The sequence below is a fragment of the Ahaetulla prasina genome, chromosome 2, assembly GCF_028640845.1.
Source record: "Ahaetulla prasina isolate Xishuangbanna chromosome 2, ASM2864084v1, whole genome shotgun sequence".
Classification (NCBI taxonomy): domain Eukaryota; kingdom Metazoa; phylum Chordata; class Lepidosauria; order Squamata; family Colubridae; genus Ahaetulla; species Ahaetulla prasina.
The window spans coordinates 47,788,351-47,810,426 of NC_080540.1; the positions used below are offsets into that span (position 1 = coordinate 47,788,351).

Genomic DNA, 22,076 nt, shown 5'->3' on the forward strand with positions numbered 1-22,076 from the left:
CAGTGAGTCCTTCCTTTTCATTAGGTGGCCAAAGTATTTGAGTTATAATTTACCATAAGGAGCACGTAAAATCAAAACTAAATTCTCCCTCCCTCCCTCCCTCTCTTTCTCTCATTTCTCATTTCTCATCTCTCTATTTATCTATCCATCTACTTCAGGTGAAGAGAAAAGTCTTAGCTTAGATGAAAGGTTCAAGGTTAGTACCATGCTTATCTTATAGGAAGGACATTCCAAAGGGAGAGACTTCAGAACTAAAAGTTCTGTGGTCTCATAAGTCCACACCTAATGTTACTTGGAGATGATCTCCAGAGTGTCTAGGGAAGTCCAATTGTTAGGAGCCATTGGGATATTTCTGTAGCTATGGCTCCAAGACATCAGTTTAAACCAGGGATAGTCAACCTTTTTATACCTACTGCCCACTTTTGTATCTCTGTTAGTAGTAAAATTTCTAACCGCCCACCAGTTCCACAGTAATGGTGATTTATAAAGTAGGTTTGGGGGGTGGGGCTCCAGCTACCAGCTCTGCTTGCCTACTACAGCTGGGTGGTGTGGGGGGAGATGCGCGAGCTATTCTGGGACAAGGCTCTTTTGTTTGCGGTCGTACTATAGCGCCATTTAGTTTCACTTACATAACGTGAACTAAACTTATGCACGGGCTATACAAATAGTATATTTTCAGAAATTTAAATTGTCACAGGGAATTTTATGAAAACCTAATGAAAATGTTTTTAAATAATGCTATGAACATTTATTTTAAAAGTCAATTAAATAAAAAAAAAAGTAAAGCGCTTCAGTATTGGACAAAAACCCTACCCCCCACCGTGAAAGCTGGAACGCCCACTAGTGGGTGGTAGGGACCAGGTTGACTACCACTGGTTTAAACTAATGCATCCCTGAATGGCTAAAAGTCAATGCCACCAGCAAAAGACTATGGTGATTTAACTGTATCCTAGATAGCAGCCTTGAAACTCTCTACCCTGTCATGCCACATAAAAGTAGGACTTAAAAAAGCCACATAACCAAATTCATTGCAATGGAAGAGAGCAGACTAAACCAAATCTTAATCCCTACATTAGCTGCATTCTTTCAAGAATCTTCAAATTCAGATGTAACAAACATTTGTTGTTCAAATGTAAGATGCATCTAATCCAGCTTAGGCACTGAAGCGAGTAGCCTCCTTTCTGGAGGAAAAAAAAAATCTTTTTTAATTAAATGTTCTCAATTGAAAATGCATAGTTCAAAAATTGATTAACAAATGAGGTTGCTTCCTCCAAGCCATGGATCTAAATAGAGTACACTAAGTGTTCCGATGAAATAGCAACAAAAATTCCGAGCATGTCATACTCATACCACAAAAATAAAATACAAGTGAGTTTTGGATAATTGCTATATCCAGAATGAGACATGTAAGTGAGGAATAATTTAGATTAGACATTATATTGTCATAGGGATAATATTCATATAGCATCTCCAGCCCCAACATTCATTTACTTGCTTTCCTAGATATTTGTTTAGGTAATAGCAAATGTCTATAACACTTGCTCCCTAGTGGCCAAATCATTTGTGTAAGTAGAGAGGAGTCATCAGTACAGTTCCTACAGTTACTTATGCACTGCCCACTCAACAGTGCCTTTTACCGTTCACCCCTATGTGGGGGTCTCTCTCTCCCTCTCATTAGACCACTGCATGGCCCATAGACTTCATATCTTCTTTACAGAGTCTCAATGAACTTGTCTTTGTTGGCAGCCAGATTTCGTATGATGTTCTTATGTAATGTAATAGAAAAGGCAGTGCAAATAAAATTACGTTTTCAGCAGCATAAACAAGAGAATAATCATCTCTTTCATTGGGTAGAATAGGTGTCTCTTTAACATCAGACAGGAGAACTGGGACTATGGATATACCGCTTACTTAGAGGAAAGGGAAAAGTTTGGGATATGTAGCCCTTGACTATATGTCTCTTTTTGATGCTTTGGCCAGAACAATGAAGAAATTCCTATTTGCATACTTTCATTAGCCCCTTTTATTATGACAACCTGTTTTTCTAAGAAATGTCTTAGACCACTCTTGGATTGGATTTTGGAAAGCAATTGTAAAATTCATTATAAAGGTGATAGACACAGGATTGGGCAATCAATTTGTAAATTTAATTTAATGTGAGCTATTGTAGTTCATGAAAACTCATTTGCTAATAGATGGGCGACAGGTAATAAATTTATTTTACAGCTAGGAGGAAGAAATAAATTTATTAGTAGAATTATGAACCGAATGGGTGCTAGGAAGAAATCTAATTATTTTAAAGGTTTATGCCTGCTTTGATGAATTACTGTACATCATTCAATTAGTTAAAATTGACATAAAGTATATTTGACTTGGTTGTGTCCCATTTTGGGAATGGCTTTGTCCTTATGGAACCCATTTCAATATGGTGTCCCTGACGGTTGCTTAACATTCTAATAATCATAAATAAATTTGTTTCGTCCTTGATAGACTAGCATGTACTATACCTCTGGCTATATCAGCTTGAATTTATTCATTCATTCATTCATTCATTTATTTTGTCACACAGTATATATAAGCATAAGCATGAAATAATTATACAATATATAAGTATATATATGAGTATGAGTATGTAATGACTGTATTAATTGGATATAACAAAAGGAAACAATAGGACAGGAACGTTAGGCACATTTGTGCTCTTATGCACGCCCCTTACAGACCTCTTAGGTCTAATTAGAATTCATACTACAAAGCAACTTTCTCCTAACTCCTAACCCTGGGGTGTCAAACTCGCTTGTCACAGCATCGTCACATGACATATCATGACTTTTTTCCCCTTCACTAAACCGGGCGTGGATGTGGCCAGCGCATAACGCATCTGGCCTGCAGGCCATGAATTTGACAGCCCTGTCCTAACCATTTGCTGTCCAAATATGTGTCTATACCAGGCTTATTATGAGAGTTGTTTCACTCCACTTCCTGTAAACACCAATCAGTATATTTAACTCTGACTTCTTTCAAAATTAAGACAGAAAAGCACTTGGCAGGGTATTTTTATTGGGTTTTTTTTTCTATTCTGCTTGATTGGCAAGACTTTAAGACTCAATTTGTTTAGCTATATATTTATTTTATGAATTGGAATAAAATTACCAGTATGTGTTCTGGTAATTGCCAAGGCTTGGCCTCATTTGATAATCTGGATCAAGAGGTCAAGGGGAGCTCACCACTGAGACTTGATTTGTGGAACTCATATTAGTCATTATACTAAAGATGAAGTTCTCCATAGTGGCTCACTCTTGGTTTCACTGGAAGACCTTGTTAGTTTCCATGGGAACAAATCAGTCCACAGGTGGTGGTGGTGGTTGTTTTATGCTGCTATTTTGTAGTAGTTGGTTTAAAGCACAACTCAACCACAAGCTGTCTTGGTATTCAGCAGGTGTGATGGGGGAATATGAGCCAAAAATTGAAGTGCGTTTTCCAGAGACTATACGGGCAGCAAAAGGCATATCCGTTTGGCTGGAATGTTTTGCCCTTGGAAAGTAAGGATTTTCATCTTTTCTTTATTTGGGGAGTGGGATTTATAAAGTAAAGGCATTTCTCAAATACTTGACTAAATAGCACATCAGATTTGACTGCTGATATAAGATCACAAAAAGTTTTTTTTTTTAATTTAAGGTTTTCATATGGGTTGACCTTATCAAAGTTGAGTGTAAAAAGTAAAAAAAAGAAAAGAAAAGAAAAGTGAATGAACACCTCATTCATTCCTTCATTTCACATTTTAATACAAGCTTCCCAAATCTGCAGTTATCAAACTGATATGCAAACTAAAATGCAATTGACTTTCACAGATTCAATGTCCTCCACTCCCCCACATCAGAGGTGAGTTTTAGCAGGTTCAGACCAGTTGTGGAGAAACAGTAGCAGAAATTTTGAGTAGTTCGGAAAGCGGTAGTAAAAATTCTGACTGGACCCGCCCCCATCTATTATCTGCCTCCCAAGGCCCAGCTTATCAGGAGGAAACGGGGATTTTGCAGTAACCTTCCCCTGGATTGGGGAGGGAATGGAGATTTTTTTATTTTATTTTATTTTGTCACAACATTATATACAAGCACATACAGTGAAAGGAAACAATAGGACAGGAACGGTAGGCACATTTGTGCACTTATGCACGCCCCTTATAGTCCTCTTAGGAATGGGGTGAAGTCAATGGTAGACAGTTTTTGGTTAAAGCTTTTGGGAGTTTGAAAAGAGACCACAGAGTCAGGTAGTGTATTCCAAGCATTAACAACTCTGTTACAAAAGTCATATTTTCTGCAATAAAGATTGAAGTGGTTAACATTAAGTTTGAATCTATTGTTTGCTCTTGTATTATTGTGATTGAAACTGAAGTAATCTTTAACAGGAAGGACATTGCAATAGATGATTCTGTGTGTTAAACACAGGTCTTGTCAGAGTCGGCGGAGTTCTAAATTTTCTAATCCCAGGATTTCAAGTCTGGTGGTATAAGGTATTTTGTTGTTTGCAGAGGAGCGGAAAACTCTTCTTGTAAAATATTTTTTACAGTAAAAAATACAGTAAAATAAAATAAAATATAAAGTAAAATATATTTTTACAGATTTTACAGTATCCTTCCCCTGCCATGCCCACCAAGCCACGCCTACCAAGCCATGCCACACCCACCAAGCCACACCCTTAGAACTGGTAGTAAAAAAATTTGAAACCCACCACTGCCCCACATCCCATTCCAAATAACAATGTATTCAGTAGGCCGTATTATACTTGTATTGTTAAAAACTATGAACATTCATCTACCTCTACACAAGGATGTGTAAGTATTACACAACATACCTAGATGCTTCAAAAATGCATTAGGGAAAGTTCATGACCAATGATTATTATAGAAGATTTATTGTAGTAAATTATTGCTTATTTCTTTAGTTGCTGTCAGGCTGTATATTTCAGATTAAATTCCAAACAAGTATTTTTATTTAAGGATTGACTAAACTGATACGTTTTCTGATAACCAAACCTAACGAATGTAAGCATACACATTCTTTACACATACTTCCTAACTATAAGAGGTATTTCAATAACTCAATAGCACTGGCAATAGCACTTAAACTTATATACCACTTCATAGTGTTTTACAGCCTTCTCTAAGCAGGTTACAGAGTCAGCATATTTCCCCCAACAATCTGGGTCCCCATTTTACCGACCTTGGAAGGATGGAAGGTTGACTCAACCTTGAGCCAATCAGGATCGAACTTCTGGCAGTCAGCAGAATTAGCCTGCTGTATTGCATTCTAACCATTGAGCCACCATAGCTATACAATCATTTACATTTTTCAAAGTTCAGTTTATGTAAAGTTTATGATTAATTTTTGCCACTTAAGTGTGTATAAAAATATTTTTATATATGAGTGTATAGACTTCTTTCAAAGGATTTATTTCAGGTAAGTATAACACATACGATTCATCAGTTAAAAACAGTAAAATTCCTCATCATAAACCTGCTTTTAAACAGTTTATTTTTTACTTAATAACAAATAACAAAATCCTGTTGGTATCAAAGAGATACCAAAGTTGATACATTTCTGTTTCTATGGCAGGTGGACTATAGGTTCTGTAATTTTCTACAGAGGGAGTAACTATTAGGGGTCCTTGGTGCTCTTTGAGCGGATTGTTTTCTTGCAGACATTTCGTTACCCAAACTAGGGAACATTATTAGTGCTAGTAAGGAGTGGGATTTCCTCTCAGTTTATGTTCCAGTGGCTTGCCCTGCATGTTCTTGATTGGGCTGTTTACTGTTGGCTTTTTTGGCAGTTTCTTGATTGGGCTATTATTTTTTGGATTGTTAATCTGATGTTAATCTTGGAGTTAATAAATATTCATCTGGGTGCTAATTGCTGGTGGGGAGGTGTTTTGGGTTTTTTATTTGCATTTTTGGCACCTCCCTAACGGCAATCATCAGCCAGATGAACATACCGTATTTTTCGGAGTATAAAACACACCTTTTTCCCACCTAAAAGGGGGTGAAAATTTGGGTGCGTTTTATACACTAAATGTAATCCCTCCCACCCATTGGCCCCCACCCTTTGGCCTCTGCCTCCCAGCAATTTACCTCCTTGCAGCAATCAGCAAAAAGAAACAGCCCATTTCAGCTTCAGCACAGCCTAATTAGCACAAGTTGATTAGATTGGCCTCCGGATTCTCAGCTGTTTCAGGCTGTAGGGATTGCCATTGCCTAATGCTGCATGGGCCTCTTCTGCTTGCTACAAGGAAGTAAATTGCTGGGAGCAGATTTTTTTTCCTTGTGCTAATCAAGTTATGCTGAAAACGAAAATGAAAATAAAGCAGGCTATTCGCTGTTTGCTGCAATGAGGCAAAATTGCTGGGAGGCAGAGGCAGATTTCTTTTTCTTGTTTTCCTCACCCAAAAAGGTAAGTGTGTTTTATAATCTGGTGCGCTTTATACTCCGAAAAATATGGTAGATTAACTCCAAGATTAAATCAGACCAACACTCAAGTAAACAATACCCCAGTCAAGGAATTGCCAAACAAGCCGATAGTAAACAGCCCAACCAAAGAACCTCTAAGACCACCCCAGGGCAAGACACTAGACTGAGAGCAAATCACACTACTTGTGTCATTTTTGGAAGACAGTTTACAAGCACCTTACAAGCACTGATGATGTTTGAGTAATGTTATATCTGCAGGAAAACAACCAAGCTCAGAGAGCATCAAGGACTCCTCATTTCAACCCTGAGCTACAAATATGATAATATTTATTAGTAACTATTAAATAAGTATGTTTACATTGATGTCATTATAAGTATAACTAATTTGTCCAGCTTTTCTAGAGTAAATGATCAGTGCTGATATCCAGTATAAACAGCTTTGAACATAACTTCCCAGTTTTCCTCTAATCTACCCATTTAAAAGAAATATGGACTTAGTGTCTTTTTTGGCTTCCTTCTAAGGAGACAGACCATTTTCTATTTCCTTTTACTTTCCAATTATTATTTAACAGGTACTGATAAAATGGTTAGACTGATGCCAGCAATACCTTAAACATAGACAACCACCTCTGACACCGAAAAATACCTCTGAATTCTATATTGGGACTTATAAAACACCCTCAATTTAATGAAAAAGAGGGGTGCTTTCCTTACAGCTCACTGAAGAAAACTAACCTATCTTACCAAAATTCTCCTTAAAAGTTCTTCTTAAAACTGTGACCAGTGCCAACTAGGTTCAACTAGACTGATTCTCTGATGAAATAAAGAGCCACAGATTAGCTAGTGACTAGGTTTCTATAGTTCCGTAAAACCCCTATCTTCTTCCAATGAGAAGTAGCTAGTCAGTTAATAGTTGCCTGTTCTCAGAATGGTAGGAAATGACAGAAACAGATTTACTGACACAGCCAATAAATCAAGGCTTCTGCCCCAAACTCAGGCAAAAAAAACCCAAGGCCCCCAGTAGAATACTTGGTGGAGCAGCTATACTATGCTTTACTTTTCAATGCTTTTTTTTTTGTCTAATTCTTTGGTTTTCTGGTTTGTTTTTTATTTGTTTGTGTGCTGGTTATTGATTGCTAGCTTTTGTATGTAATTAGAACTCTTATATCAGGTTTTTTTTTAAAAAAAAAATCTGCAACAATTCACTTGGTTCCCTTTTATTAAAATTAAAACCCATTATTCATTGTAACTCTGGTGTTAGATTTGTGCTAGCACCACACATTGTATACTGCCTAAGGCTGGTCATTTTGTTCAAAGGAAAAACTAGATAGATTTGTTTAAAGGCTTAGTCCTGGAGAATGGACTTCTCCTGTAAGCTGATTACTCCAAAACGTTAAGATAAGTAAATGAGTATCTCTCTTTTTTAAAAAATAAAATAAAAAATTAAGTTATAGAATATTATAAAATACAAAAGTAAATAGAAGAGCAGTGAGAGGGAAGGGGAAAGGGGGAAGAGAAGTGAGGGAAGATGGGGTGGGGGGAGAAAAAGAAGCATTGACTTCCAACTTTCTCTGTTACAGTAAAATAAAGCATTAACATCAAATCACAGCTTTTTGCTTTTCCATGGTAGTATGAACAGGTCATTTCTGTAAAGATCTATCAATTTAATCTGTAAAAACCCAAAGTCAGAGTTTCCTTCTTTTCCACATCAAGCACAAAGTTCAGAAGCTGTTTCCATGTGGAAACAAAACTACTTATGTTCTTTTCTTTAATCAAAGTTGTCTTTTTTGCCATTTCAGCCAACTCCATCAACTTCTGCACTCATTCTTCCATGCTAGGAATCAAAGTGTCCTTCCATTTTTGCTCATACAATAGTCTTGCTGCTGTCAGCATATATAATAACAAAGTTCCAAATTTTTCTTCAGTTCTCTTTCCATTAGACCAGGGGTTCTGGAGAACTGGTAGCGGAAATTTTGAGTAGTTCGGAGAACTGGCAAATATCACCTCTGGCTGGCCCCAGAGTGGGGTGGGAATGGAGATTTTGCAATATCCTTCCCCCTGGAGTGGGGAGGGAATGTGGATTTTGCAATATCTTTCCCCTGCCAAGGCCATCAAGTCATGCCCACCAAGCCACACCACACCCACCAAGCCACGCCCACAGAACCGGTAGTAAAAAAAAATGAATTCCACCACTGCATTAGACCCAAAAGGAAAAGTTCTGGTTTCATTTTTATCTCTGTTTTCAGAATTTTCTGTATTCAAATATAAATCATACTGCCATTTTTTTTATGCTTTATCACATGTCCACCATAGATGATAAAAAGTCCCTTCTTTATTTTTACATTTCCAACATTCATTTGATGTACCTTTATACATCTTAGATAACTTATCTGGTATTAAATACCAACGATACATCATCTTATAGAAATTCTCTTTTAGATTATAATTCAATGTAAATTTTAAACCCTTCATCCACATATTTTCCCATCGTTCAAGCATCACATTATATCCAAAATACCTTGCCCACTGAATCATGTCATTTTCCAAGTTCAGTTTCAATAACATTTTATAAATCTTAAGTATCTTTCAAGTCAAATACAAGTGGCAAGAGGAGAACCCAAAGAAAGAAAAAAGTAGTTCATAGTTAGGCCGATAGATAAAAGTGATTTGCAGCATTTTTAAGCTGTGGTGGCACAGTGGTTAGAGTGCAGTACTGCAGGCTACTTCTGCTGACTGCCAGCTGCCTGCAATTTGGCAGATGGAATCTCACCAGGCTCAAGGTTGACTCAGCCTTCTATCCTTCCCAGGTCAGTAAAATGTTGTTTATGTTGTTTATGTTTATTTAAATTTTTATACCGCCCTTCTCCCGAAGGACTCAGGGCGGTGTACAGCCAAGATTAAAACAATTAAATATACAAAATTAAAATAGCAATTAAAATACATATTCAATAAATGGCCGAATTAAAACCGTCAAATTGACCGATACTAAAATATCCCAATAAAATTATTAAAAATTCAAAAATTTAAAAATCAAGCCAGTCCTGCTTGGGTAAACAAATAAGTTTTCAATTCACGGCGAAAGGTCCGAAGGTTAAGTAGTTGGCGCAAACAGGGGGGAAGTTCGTTCCAGAGGGTAGGTGCTCCAACAGAGAAGGCCCTTCCCCTGGGGGCTGCCAGCTGACATTGCTTGGCGGATGGCACCCTGAGAAGACCCTCTCTGTGAGAGCGTATGGGTCAGTGGGAGGCATAAGGTAACAGCAGGTGGTCCCGTAAGTACCCGGGCCCTAAGCCATGGAGCACTTTAAAGGTGGTAACCAGCACCTTGAAGCGCACCCAAAAGACCACAGGTAGCCAGTGCAAACTGCGCAGGAGTGGTGTTACCCGGGAGCAACGTGAAGCTCCCTCAATCACCCGCGCAGCTGCATTCTGGACTAACTGGAGTCTCCGAGTGCACTTCATGGGTAGCCCCATGTAGAGAGCATTGCAATAATCCAGATGAGAAGTGACGAGAGCATGAGTGACCGTGCATAAGGCATCCCGGTCAAGAAAGGGGCGCAACTGGCGAACCAGGGGAACCTGGTAGAAGGCTCTCCTGGAGACGGCCACCAGCTGTTCTTCAAATGACAGCCGTCCATCCAGGAGAACGCCCAAGTTGCGTATCCTTTCTGTTGGGGCCAGTGACTCACCCCCAACAGTCAGCCTCGGTTGCACCTGACTATACCGGGATGCCGGCATCCACAGCCACTCCGTCTTGGATGGATTGAGTCTGAGTCTGTTTCTCCCCATCCAGACCCGTACGGCTTCCAGGCAATGGGACAGCACTTCGACAGCTTCGTTGGGGTGGCCTGGGGTCAAAAAGTACAGCTGAGTGTCATCAGCATACAGCTGGTAACTCACCCCGAAGCCAGTGATGACCTCGCACAACGGCTTCATATAGATGTTGAACAGGAGAGGCGAGAGAATCGATCCCTGAGGCACCCCACAAGTAAGGCGCCTCGCGGTCGATCTCTGCCCTCCTGTCAACACCGTCTGCGACCGGTCAGAGAGATAGGAGGAGAACCACCGGTAAACGGTGCCTCCCACTCCCAAACTCCCCAACCGGTGCAGCAGGATACCATGGTCGATGGTATCAAAAGCCGATGAGAGATCTAACAGGACCAGGGCAGAGGAACAACCCCTATTGTTTTGGGATTGGGGGTGGGAGGCACCGTTTATCGGTGGTTCTCCTCCTATTTCTCTGATCGGTCGCAGATGGTGTTGACGGGGGGGCATAGATCGGCTCCGAGACGCCTCACTTGTGGGGTACCTCAGGGGTCGATTCTCTCGCTCTTCTTGTTCAACATCTATATGAAGCCGCTGGGTGAGATCATCAGTGGTTTCGGTGTGAGGTACCAGCTGTACGCTGACGATACTCAGCTGTACTTTTCCACACCGGGCCACCCCAACGAAGCTATCGAAGTGCTGTCCCGGTGCCTGGAAGCCATACGGGTCTGGATGGGGAGAAACAGTCTCAAGTTCAATCCCTCCAAGACGGAGTGGCTGTGGATGCTGGCATCCCGGTACAGTCAGCTGCAGCCGCGGCTGACTGTTGGGGGCGAGTCATTGGCCCCAATGGAGAGGGTGCACAACTTGGGCGTTCTCCTGGATGGACGGCTGTCTTTTGAAGACCATTTGACGGCCGTCTCCAGGAGAGCTTTTTATCAGGTTCGCCTGGTTCGCCAGTTGCGCCCCTTTCTAGACCGGGATGCCCTATGCACGGTCACTCATGCTCTCATGACATCTCGTCTGGATTACTGCAATGCTCTCTACATGGGGCTCCCCTTGAGGAGCACCCGGAGACTCCGGGTAGTTCAGAATGTGGCTGCGCGGGTGATAGAGGGAGCCCTCGTGGCTCCCACGTAACACCTCTCCTGCGCAGACTGCACTGGCTGCCTGTGGCCTTCCTGGTGCGCTTCAAGGTGTTGGTAATTATCTTCAAAGCGCTCCATGGCATAGGGCCAGACTACTTACGGGACCGTCTACTGCCACCGATTGCCTCTCACCGACCCGTGCGCTCTCACAGAGAGGGACTCCTCAAGGTGCCGTCGGCCAGGCAGTGCCGACTGGCGACACCCAGGGGAAGGGCCTTTTCTGTGGGGGCTCCCACCCTCTGGAACAAGCTTCCCCCAGGACTTCGCCAACTTCCTGACCTTCGAACCTTCCGCCGCGAGCTTAAGACACATCTATTTATTTGCGCAGGACTGGACTAGAATTTTTAAATTTTAAATCTGGTTTTAATGGGGTTTTATTATTTATATTTCTATTTTAAATATTCGGCCTATTTAATAAGTTTTTTAAATTAATGTTTTATTCTGTATATATATATGTTTTATTTGGCTGTAAACCGCCCTGAGTCCCTAGGGAGATAGGGCGGTATAAAAGTACGAATAAATAAATAAATAAATAAATAAATAAATAAATAAATAAATAAATAAATAAATAAATAAATAAATAAATAAATAAATAAATAAATAAATAAATAAATAAATAAATAAATAAATAAATAAATAAATAAATAAATAAATAAATAAATAAATATCCCTGGCCCTCCAGAGGTCATCCACCAACGCGACCAAAGCTGTCTCCGTGCTATACCCGGACCGGAAGCCGGATTGGAACGGGTCTAGATAGACAGCTTCATCCAGGTACTGGGGGAGCTGCCACGCCACCACACTCTCTACAACCTTCACCACAAAGCGAAGGTTGGAGACTGGATGGTAATTACCCAAAGTAGCTGGGTCCAGGGAAGGCTTCTTGAGGAGGGGTCTCACCACCGCCTCTTTCAAGGCAGCGGGAAATGAGGACCCAGTTTGTTCGGGGCAATATGCTGATTCTGTAAACTGCTTAGAGAGGGCTGTAAAGCACTGTAAAATGGTATATACGTCTAAGTGCTATTGCTAGTACTGGTCTTTTTACAGTTGGGGTCTGAATCCTGTTATTTTTATCTTACATGCTAGAATTATGGTTAACAGGTTGCAACTTCCTTCAGAGTCTTTTGGGTATTTGAGGTATGTGATCAAATCATTGTTCAGTCCTCTCTGCTCAAAACTCAATATATACAGCTACTTCAATTTCTCTTTACAGCTCTTCTCATCATCCTTGGTGCCTAGAACTTGACATAAAACCCACATAGAACTACTCTTGTGATATAGTAATTGGCCTTTTTTGATTCAAGCTGGAACTGAATTTTCTCATTTTGTAGTCACATCACACTTCTATTTTTGAGGGAGAGAAAGATTCCAACTAATCCTTCACTTCTTCTGGTCCACATTAGGCTTTGAAACAGCTGCCCAATATGAAACTCCTTTGAGTATTTCCATCTTTGTTTTATCCATTTTTTTGTGCCCACATATCCTCTTTTACAAGGAGTCCCACTTATTTCTGTCTGATCAGCAACCAGTAGCCTCTAACTGCTATTCTCCTCATATCTTACGGGGTTTTTTTTTCCTTCTTAACTGCCTCCACCTGAAAGAGAATATTAAGCATAGCAACAGCTGATGTTTCTTTTGCATTTGGTGTGACATTAACACCACAATCCTTACATGAAAGACTTAATGCTTACATTAGAATATATTTATGTGAGACTGTGTATGTCCTTGGCCAAAACAGTCAAACTGAAAATATAAAAAGCTGACCTACTTAATTATTATACTCTTTTAGAATGTAATTATTCTCTTATGTCAAGGTTTTATGTCAAAAAGCAGCAGCAATGGCTCTCTTGTTTCTTCATTGTCTCATCTGTTTAACTAGGCATGATCTTAATTATCTGAGCTGTAAATTTAATTTTATCAAGAAATATTCCATAAAGACTAAATGATATACTGTAAGACTGAGAGATGGTCTGCTATTGCCTTCATCTCAAGAAAGAGGTTTGTTTTCTTATGGGTGATTCTTCTGTTGTTTCAGTCAAACTGAAATTGATGCCAAGTTTGTCTCAACTTGTCACTTTGAAGAAAATGTTTTTCTTCTTCGCTTTTAATTCGGGGACTTATGTATCCAAACGCCTGCTGTCTGTTTTTGCAGAATATAGATACAAGTACCAACTCTAGCCCTGTGCTTTGATGCTTTCAGACAAACTAAGTCAAGATTTGTCTTCACAAAGATGCATATCATTGTGCACTGAGCTCACTTATTTATGGCAAATACAAGAAAACCTTGGCTTTAAGTTCAACCCATCTGAGAAGGTGTTGTCTCTTCTAACACAGCACAAATTTGCATCTGTCGCTTGGGTGGTGTTGCTGTGCAATGAGAAACTGCAGGATATATCTCTTATTAAAGGGAAAAGGTAGCAGATGCAATATAGTTTCTAACATCAGATAATGAGCCTACTAGAGTTACATTCATAATTCTATTCAACATCCAACTCTATCCAAACTCCAAATAAAAATGGAAAACCAAAGGTAGTGGATGACTTGTATTGTGCCATTTCAGAGGTTCAACAGAATGAATAACAGCATCACTATCTCGGTTGTATGAAGTTTCCTGTATTGCTCAAATTGTTAGGCCTGGAAGCCATCTTTACATTGGATCTTCAGGCCTGCCTCATTTAGTGCTATGTGGAACTGGGAGGGGGGATTATATAGAGCAGGGGAGATATACAGGATAGTCATAATAATATTCTTTTCTCTGAGAGTCAAGGACTTCTTGCCCTGGAAGGGTGTGACTGGGAGGCATCTCCAGTTGGGACAGTACAGTGATTGGGCCATGTGATGGACATGTGGGGGCTGGGCAAGGACTTGGACTTCCCTTTGGGTGGGAAAAACCTGAAAGCTTTCAGATTTGGGTTTTCCCAGATGTGCCAATATGACATCTCTAATAAAATGGAACTTTAATGAACTTCAAGCCTCGGAATCTTCTTTCATTGGGGGTGTTACTTGGATCCCTGACACAAATATATCAGAAAGAAGATCTGCTTGTATATGAAAGGACAACTGATTGCAATTCATCTATGTTGACAGGGTAGATATCTTATTTCTGCTTTAGGACAATTCTGCAATCATTAAAGATGATTACTGACCAGACCAAACATTGGGGGGGGGGGCGGTAAAAAAATACATTCCTCAAGCCATCTAACTATGCTGAGTAAAAAAAAAAATTAGGGAAGGAATACAATCACAAACCACAAGAAAGAGCTCAATTATCATGTTTGTAAATGCTGAACTGATGAAATGATGCGATTTGTTTCATGGTTAGAATAAATACTGTGTTTTGTTCCAACCTCAGAACAAAACTCTTTAAATGCAAATCTATTGTTTCACATTTTGTCCATCCAGAATAGCTGTTTCTAGATCAAAGTATTTCACAGTCCAAAGGTTCTGCATATCATGAGTTATAACACAGTGTTCCCTGGGAAATCACCTGAAAAACACTTCCAATGCCAACAGTTGGCTTCCAATGATATGGGAGATGCCCAACCAAGGTTCCCAATGAGACCTGAAGACCAATGTGAAAGCCTTTTCAAAATATTTCCATAAAAGGGGGAAATTAAATTATATTCAATTAACTTTATCTTTTGAGTGAACTGTGCCCAGTTCTTTCCATGGCACATCACAGCAACTGCACTTTTTCCTGAATTCATCCAACCTTTAGGTACTTTGTCACTGGAAAAGACACTGTTGCTTTAAAATGGATTGCAGAAGGATTCTGCTTTATGCACTCACACCCATTAGATACCAGAGCCACATTAGTCCATGGCTCTGCTGTATAGGAACTGACAGCTACAGAGTTCTCATTCGTTTGTTGATTCAAAAATACCTATATTCCACCAATGGTCATTATAATATCAACAAAAGTAAAGCAAAAACCTAATAATAAATAAGTTTTTTTTAATTTACATTTATATCCCGCCCTTCTCCGAAGACTCAGGGCGGCTTACACTATGTTAGCAATAGTTGTCATTCATTTGCATATTATATACAATGTCAACTTATTGCCCCCAACAATCTGGGTCCTCATTTTACCTACCTTATAAAGGATGGAAGGCTGAGTCAACCTTGGGCCTGGTGGGACTCGAGCCTGCAGTAATTGCAAGCAGCTGTGTTTAATAACAGGCTGTCTTACAGCCTGAGCCACCCACAGTAAAGTAGATTTCTTTGTCTCTGGACAAAGGATTTTTTTGAAGATTGGCTCAAGGCTCATGGTTTAATTAGGGCATCCGTCGGAACCCTGACAGCAATGTCACAATAATGTATATACATATATACAAACTGTAGGTCAATTCTGAAGTGAACATGGCAGTATCCATCTTTTCCTGCCTCATAGTTGCCATGAACTTTGAAAGGGGGAAGGGAGGAGGGAAGTAGATAGACCAGCTACAAGTCAAAACAAAAAGTTTTCTTGTGGGTACCAAGGTCATCCCAACAGGTGGCAAGTGAAGGAGGAGAGGAGTGATCAAGCAGCCTCCCAGATACTTTCATTGGACAATGTGACCAGTGACATCTGGGAGGGAAATAATTGTTCTTTTGTTGTTGTTGTTGTTAGTTGCGAAGTCGTGTCTGACCCATCGCGACCCCATGGACAACATTCCTCCAGGCCTTCCTGTCCTCTACCATCCTCTGGAGTCCATTTAAACTCATGCCTACTGCTTCAGTGACTCCATCCAGCCACCTCGTTCTCTGTCATCCCCTTCTTCTTTTGCCCTCAATCTTTCCCAGCATTAGGCTCTTCTCCAGTGAGTCCTTCTTTCTCATTAGGTGGCCAAAGTATTTCAGTTTCATCTTCAGGATCTGGCCTTCTAAAGAGCAGTCAGGGTTGATCTCCTCTAGAACTGACTTGTTTGTTTGCCTTGCAGTCCAAGGGACTCGCAGGAGTCTTCTCCAGCACCAGAGTTCAAAGGCCTCAATTCTTTGGCGCTCAGCCTTTCTTATGGTCCAACCTTCACAGCCATACATTGCAACTGGGAAAACCATAGCTTTGACTATACGCACTTTTGTTGGCAGGGTGATGTCTCTGTTTTTTAGTACGCTGTCTAGATTTACCATAGCTTTCCTCCCCAGGAGCAAGCGTCTTTTTTTTTTTTTTTGCATTTATATCCCGCCCTTCTCTGAAGACTCAGGGCGGCTTACACTATGTTAGCAATAGTTGTCATTCATTTGCATATTATATACAACATCAACTTATTGCCCCCAACAATCTGGGTCCTCATTTTACCTACCTTATAAAGGATGGAAGGCTGAGTCAACCTTGGGCCTGGTGGGACTCGAGCCTGCAGTAATTGCAAGCAGCTGTGTTTAATAACAGGCTGTCTTACAGCCGGAGCCACCCACAGTAAAGTAGATTTCTTTGTCTCTGGACAAAGGATTTTTTTGAAGATTGGCTCAAGGCTCATGGTTTAATTAGGGCATCCGTCGGAACCCTGACAGCAATGTCACAATAATGTATATACATATATACAAACTGTAGGTCAATTCTGAAGTGAACATGGCAGTATCCATCTTTTCCTGCCTCATAGTTGCCATGAACTTTGAAAGGGGGAAGGGAGGAGGGAAGTAGATAGACCAGCTACAAGTCAAAACAAAAAGTTTTCTTGTGGGTACCAAGGTCATCCCAACAGGTGGCAAGTGAAGGAGGAGAGGAGTGACCAAGCAGCCTCCCAGATACTTTCATTGGACAATGTGACCAGTGACATCTGGGAGGGAAATAATTGTTCTTTTGTTGTTGTTGTTGTTAGTTGCGAAGTCGTGTCTGACCCATCGCGACCCCATGGACAACATTCCTCCAGGCCTTCCTGTCCTCTACCATACTCTGGAGTCCATTTAAACTCATGCCTACTGCTTCAGTTACTCCATCCAGCCATCTCGTTCTCTGTCATCCCCTTCTTCTTTTCCCCTCAATCTTTCCCAGCATTAGGCTCTTCTCCAGTGAGTCCTTCTTTCTCATTAGGTGGCCAAAGTATTTCAGTTTCATCTTCAGGATCTGGCCTTCTAAAGAGCAGTCAGGGTTGATCTCCTCTAGGACTGACTTGTTTGTTTGCCTTGCAGTCCAAGGGACTCGCAGGAGTCTTCTCCAGCACCAGAGTTCAAAGGCCTCAATTCTTTGGCGCTCAGCCTTTCTTATGGTCCAACCTTCACAGCCATACATTGCAACTGGGAAAACCATAGCTTTGACTATACGCACTTTTGTTGGCACTTTTGTTGGCATCACTTTTGGTGATGTCTCTGCTTTTTAGTACGCTGTCTAGATTTGCCATAGCTTTCCTCCCCAGGAGCAAGCGTCTTTTAATTTCTTGGCTGCAGTCCCCATCTGCAGTGATCTTGGAGCCCAAGAAAATAAAATCTGTCACTACCTCCATTTCTTCACCATTTATCTGCCAGGAATTGAGAGGGCCGGATGCCATAATTTTAGTTTCTTAATATTGAGTTTCAAGCCAACTTTTGCACTCTCCTCCTTCACCCGCATCAAGAGACTCTTTAGTTCCTCTTCGCTTTCTGCCATTAGAGTGGTATCATCTGCATATCTGAGGTTGTTGATATTTCTTCCAGCAATCTTAATTCCAATTTTTGATTCATCTAGCCCCGCCTTTCTCATGATGTGTTTTGCATATAAGTTAAATAGGCAGGTTAGGGTTAGGGTTAGGGTTGTTCTTTTAATTAAGGGGAAAACCACGGGAACTTTCAGAGTTGGTTTTCACTAGCTGTGCCGATATGATATGACCAATAAACTTGTTCTTTGAGGAATTGTTCTTGATGTATTCCTGTGCAGAGCTTTTTGGAGCTTAACTGGAAACTTCAAGTTCCTGTGACTTGTTAGGTTATTGGTGAAATGCTCTCTGATAGTTTTGTTGCTTTTTATTATTCTCTGTGATTTACTTTATATTTCATATTCAGGAGACCAATTGTTACCATGATTTATCACTTGTTGCTTGTATGTACAATGAGGGCTTATGCACCAGAGAAAAATTCCTTGAGTGTCCAAACTCACTTGGTCAATAAAATTCTATTCTATTCTATTCTATTCTATTCTATTCTATTCTATTCTATTCTATTCTATTCTGTTCTATTCTATGTAGTGCAGTCTGATGTGACCAGAATGATCATTAAATTTTCCTGAACGGTATACTATTACTTTGCTTTGAAAATAAAGGTGAAAACTTCAGTTTATTAAAGAGTAAGTTCACCTGATGATAGAAACATTACTATAGGCACAACTTTGTGAATAAAACTGGTCTGAATTTTCTGGAAAATTTACTATGCTGGAGTAATGGGTGCCTGTTTGTTGTTGTTGTTTTTTACACATTCTTTAAGTTGAAAGATTTTAGGTACATTGAACCAAACATTATTGCATTACAATGTACAGTTTGGGATAACATGAGGGTACAAATAGTCAAACAGATAAGCACAATGAGAATTTTAATAGTATATAGATAGAAGACCAGTACTTTGAATTTGGTCTGGAACCATATTGGAAAATAATGCAGTGATTTTAATATAAGTGTTTTTCTATTTGTGGGACTGTTCAGTCATAATCTTGCTGCTTCATTTAGTACCATCTGCAGTTTCTGGGTTGTCTCCCTTTAGAGCGTTTTGTGGTGGTCCAATCAAGTAATACTGAAAAATTTAGATTTATTTTTACAAAGTTACATTCAAAAAAGTATTCACAACATTATTTTTTGAATTCCTTGTTAGATTATGAATATAATTGAAAGTTTAAATTAAAGATTATTTTTGATTATATTATTGAACAATAAACTGAAGTGAGTAAATGGCCCTTGCTCGTTTACATTTGTGAAACTAAGGTCACAAAGTGAGTTCTACCATTAATTCAAATGTTACATTTTTCCATAGTGCTTAAATTATCTGATCAAACACTGACTCCTCTATTAAAGTGAATAGTATCAAAAGCTCTCGCTGGGTATGAATTTTTAATGTGTTCATTTTACAGGAATCTTTTTTTTTTTTTGTTAAAGTATTTTCATTGCGGAGGTCTGATGGATCACTGCTAAGAAAACACTTTGTAATGAACATAAAGTTCTGGGTTACAGAGACATTAAAAGCAAACTCTGATTCTAAATATATTCAGAATTATCATTTTGAATATATTTAGATCACTATCATTAAGTGTTGTACCTTATGATTCTTGATGAAGGTATCTTTTCTTTTATGTACACTGAGAGCATATGCACCAAGACAAATTCCTTGTGTGTCCAATCACACTTGGCCAATAAAAAAATCTATTCTATTCTATTAAACCCAATTATATTAATTACATGTTACCACCAAAAAAAAAAAAAGGAATGCATCTATATTTTACATACTTGGAACTCATAGGGCCTGGGCCGGTGTGGTATTCACATTTACTGTGATGTTGCATTCATACTTACTGAAAACCATAATATCTAGAAGTTTATATACAGTTTCAGTTAAAAGCTCAAAGTTGTCTGTTAAAGTAAATTTGATAAAAAGGCATTTTTTTCTGATGGAAAACAGATTGCAAAAAGTGATTAAGATAAATGAGAAACATGTCTGAAAATATTGGTAATAGCTTTGCAAAATTTTTATGATAATTTATAAACAATGGAAATCAAACAGAATTCATAGTTGATAAAAGAAATGAAATAGAAGAAAATGAAGTTGACAACTTGTCAACTTTCATGAGACTTTTTTTTACAGTACTGAAAATATCTATGTGATTATTTTCAAAGACTGTGAGATTCATGGAGTTTGAATGAAATGAATGAAAAAGCCAACAGAAAATTTAGAAAATACAATTGTTCACGTCTACTTAGTAAACTTTCTGTTTATACTATAAATACTGTATGATGCCTGTTCAATATTGTGACTAAGTGTAATATAGTTGATAATTGGGCAGAAATATTCTCATCTATACTGTAGATAGTTAACATAATTGCTGTTTGACTGCTTCCCTTCTTGTCACAGAAAGAATTAGTAGCTGTTTTGTGCTTGGCCAGAAGGTACACAAACAATTTTAATGTTACCAGACTCTTATTCTCCAGTCTTCACCAATGAAGATGGCATTCACAATTGTATGCACATTTACAATTAATCCACTATATTCTGTAAACTGTTTCCACTGTGCAAAATTTGTTTTCCAAATTATGCTAAATAGGGAATTGAATTAGAACTATTGTTTATCAATTTTAATATTCAATTTTGATATGAGGATGTGGCAACCATGTTGTCTCAATTGAAGAGTATTTCTTGTAGACACTGGATTTCATCCAATCATATCTATTTACTAATGTTTCCCCTTTGTAACCTTTCTATACCTCGCCAGTCTACTACAAAGAACTGGGATATCCCCCCAGAATCATCTTTAATAGTTGGGGAAAGCAATGAATGCACAAATGGGAATAAATTCACATGTGCTGCATATCAGTTGCAATGTGACAGACTATAAGGTAAAGTTCAGAATGGCATACTAGAATAAAAATAAGTTCAAGCATTTATGTAAAGTTTCATAGGTTCAGGTTGAATCATTTCAGCAAATGATTTGCATAGGTGTAATATTGAATGTTATTATCAAATTTATCATCCTAAGGATCTTAAATAGGAAATGAAATATAAATATGGTCAACAAATTTGGAAATCAGAAATATATATTCATGACTTTCCACTCTTAAGATTGTAGACTGAATGTCTTTAAACATCCATGGTGGTCTAATTTACCTGCGATCCTATTCTGTAGGGCCCCTAATGCTTCCTGTCTTTGGTTGTTTTCTTGCAGATAATAATAATAATAATAATAATAATAATAATAATAATAATAATAATAATAATAACAACAACAACAACAACAACAACAACAACAACAACATTATTATTATTATTATTATCTGCAAGAAAACAACCATATTATTATTATTATTATTATTATTATTATTATTATTATTATTATTATTATTATTATTATTAAAGAGACTCTGGCATAAACCAGTGCAGGTGGTTCCAGTGGTACTCGGCACACTGGGAGCTGTGCCTAAAGACCTAGGCAAGCACTTAAAAGCAATTGGTGCTGACAAGATCACCATTGGTCAGCTGCAGAAGGCCACCTTACTGGGATCTGCTCGCATAATTCGCCGATACATCACATAGTCCTAAACGCTTGGGAAGTGTTCGACTGGTGATCTGTGATGCGGAATCCAGCGTGGTTGTCTCGTTTGCTGTGTATACTGTCATTTTGTGTAAATAATAATAATAATAATTCACGCAGACCTAAATGCTTGGGAAGTGTTCGACTAGTGATCTGTGATATGAAATCCAGCATAGTTATCTCGTTTGCTGTGTATACTGTCATTTTGTGTAAATAAAATAATAATAATAATAATAATAATAATAATAATAATAATAATAATAACAACAACAACAACAACAACAACAACATCAACAACAACAAGAGTTGGAAGGGACCTTGGAGGCCTTCTAGTCCAACCCCCTGCCCAGGCAGAAAACCCTACACCATCTCAGACAGATGGTTACTTACTTACTTATTTATCTGCGCTGGACTGGGCTAGTTTTCTTAAGTTATGGGTTTTTAATGGGTTTTATCTTTAAATTTTAATTGTGGCCAATTCAAATAAGTTTTTTATTAGTATTTTAATTGTATTTACAACGTATTCATT

The 22,076-nt window shown here is 38.9% G+C and overlaps 1 protein-coding gene across 1 annotated transcript in view; it reads left to right on the plus strand.

The window, feature by feature from the left end:
• The window catches only part of CNTN6 (contactin 6), a 199,193-nt gene that overhangs the window by 60,342 nt on the left and 116,775 nt on the right, over window positions 1-22,076 (plus strand). Inside the window, 1 exon segment of the mRNA XM_058167816.1 lies at window positions 3,440-3,542. Coding sequence (XP_058023799.1) covers window positions 3,440-3,542 — 103 coding nt within the window.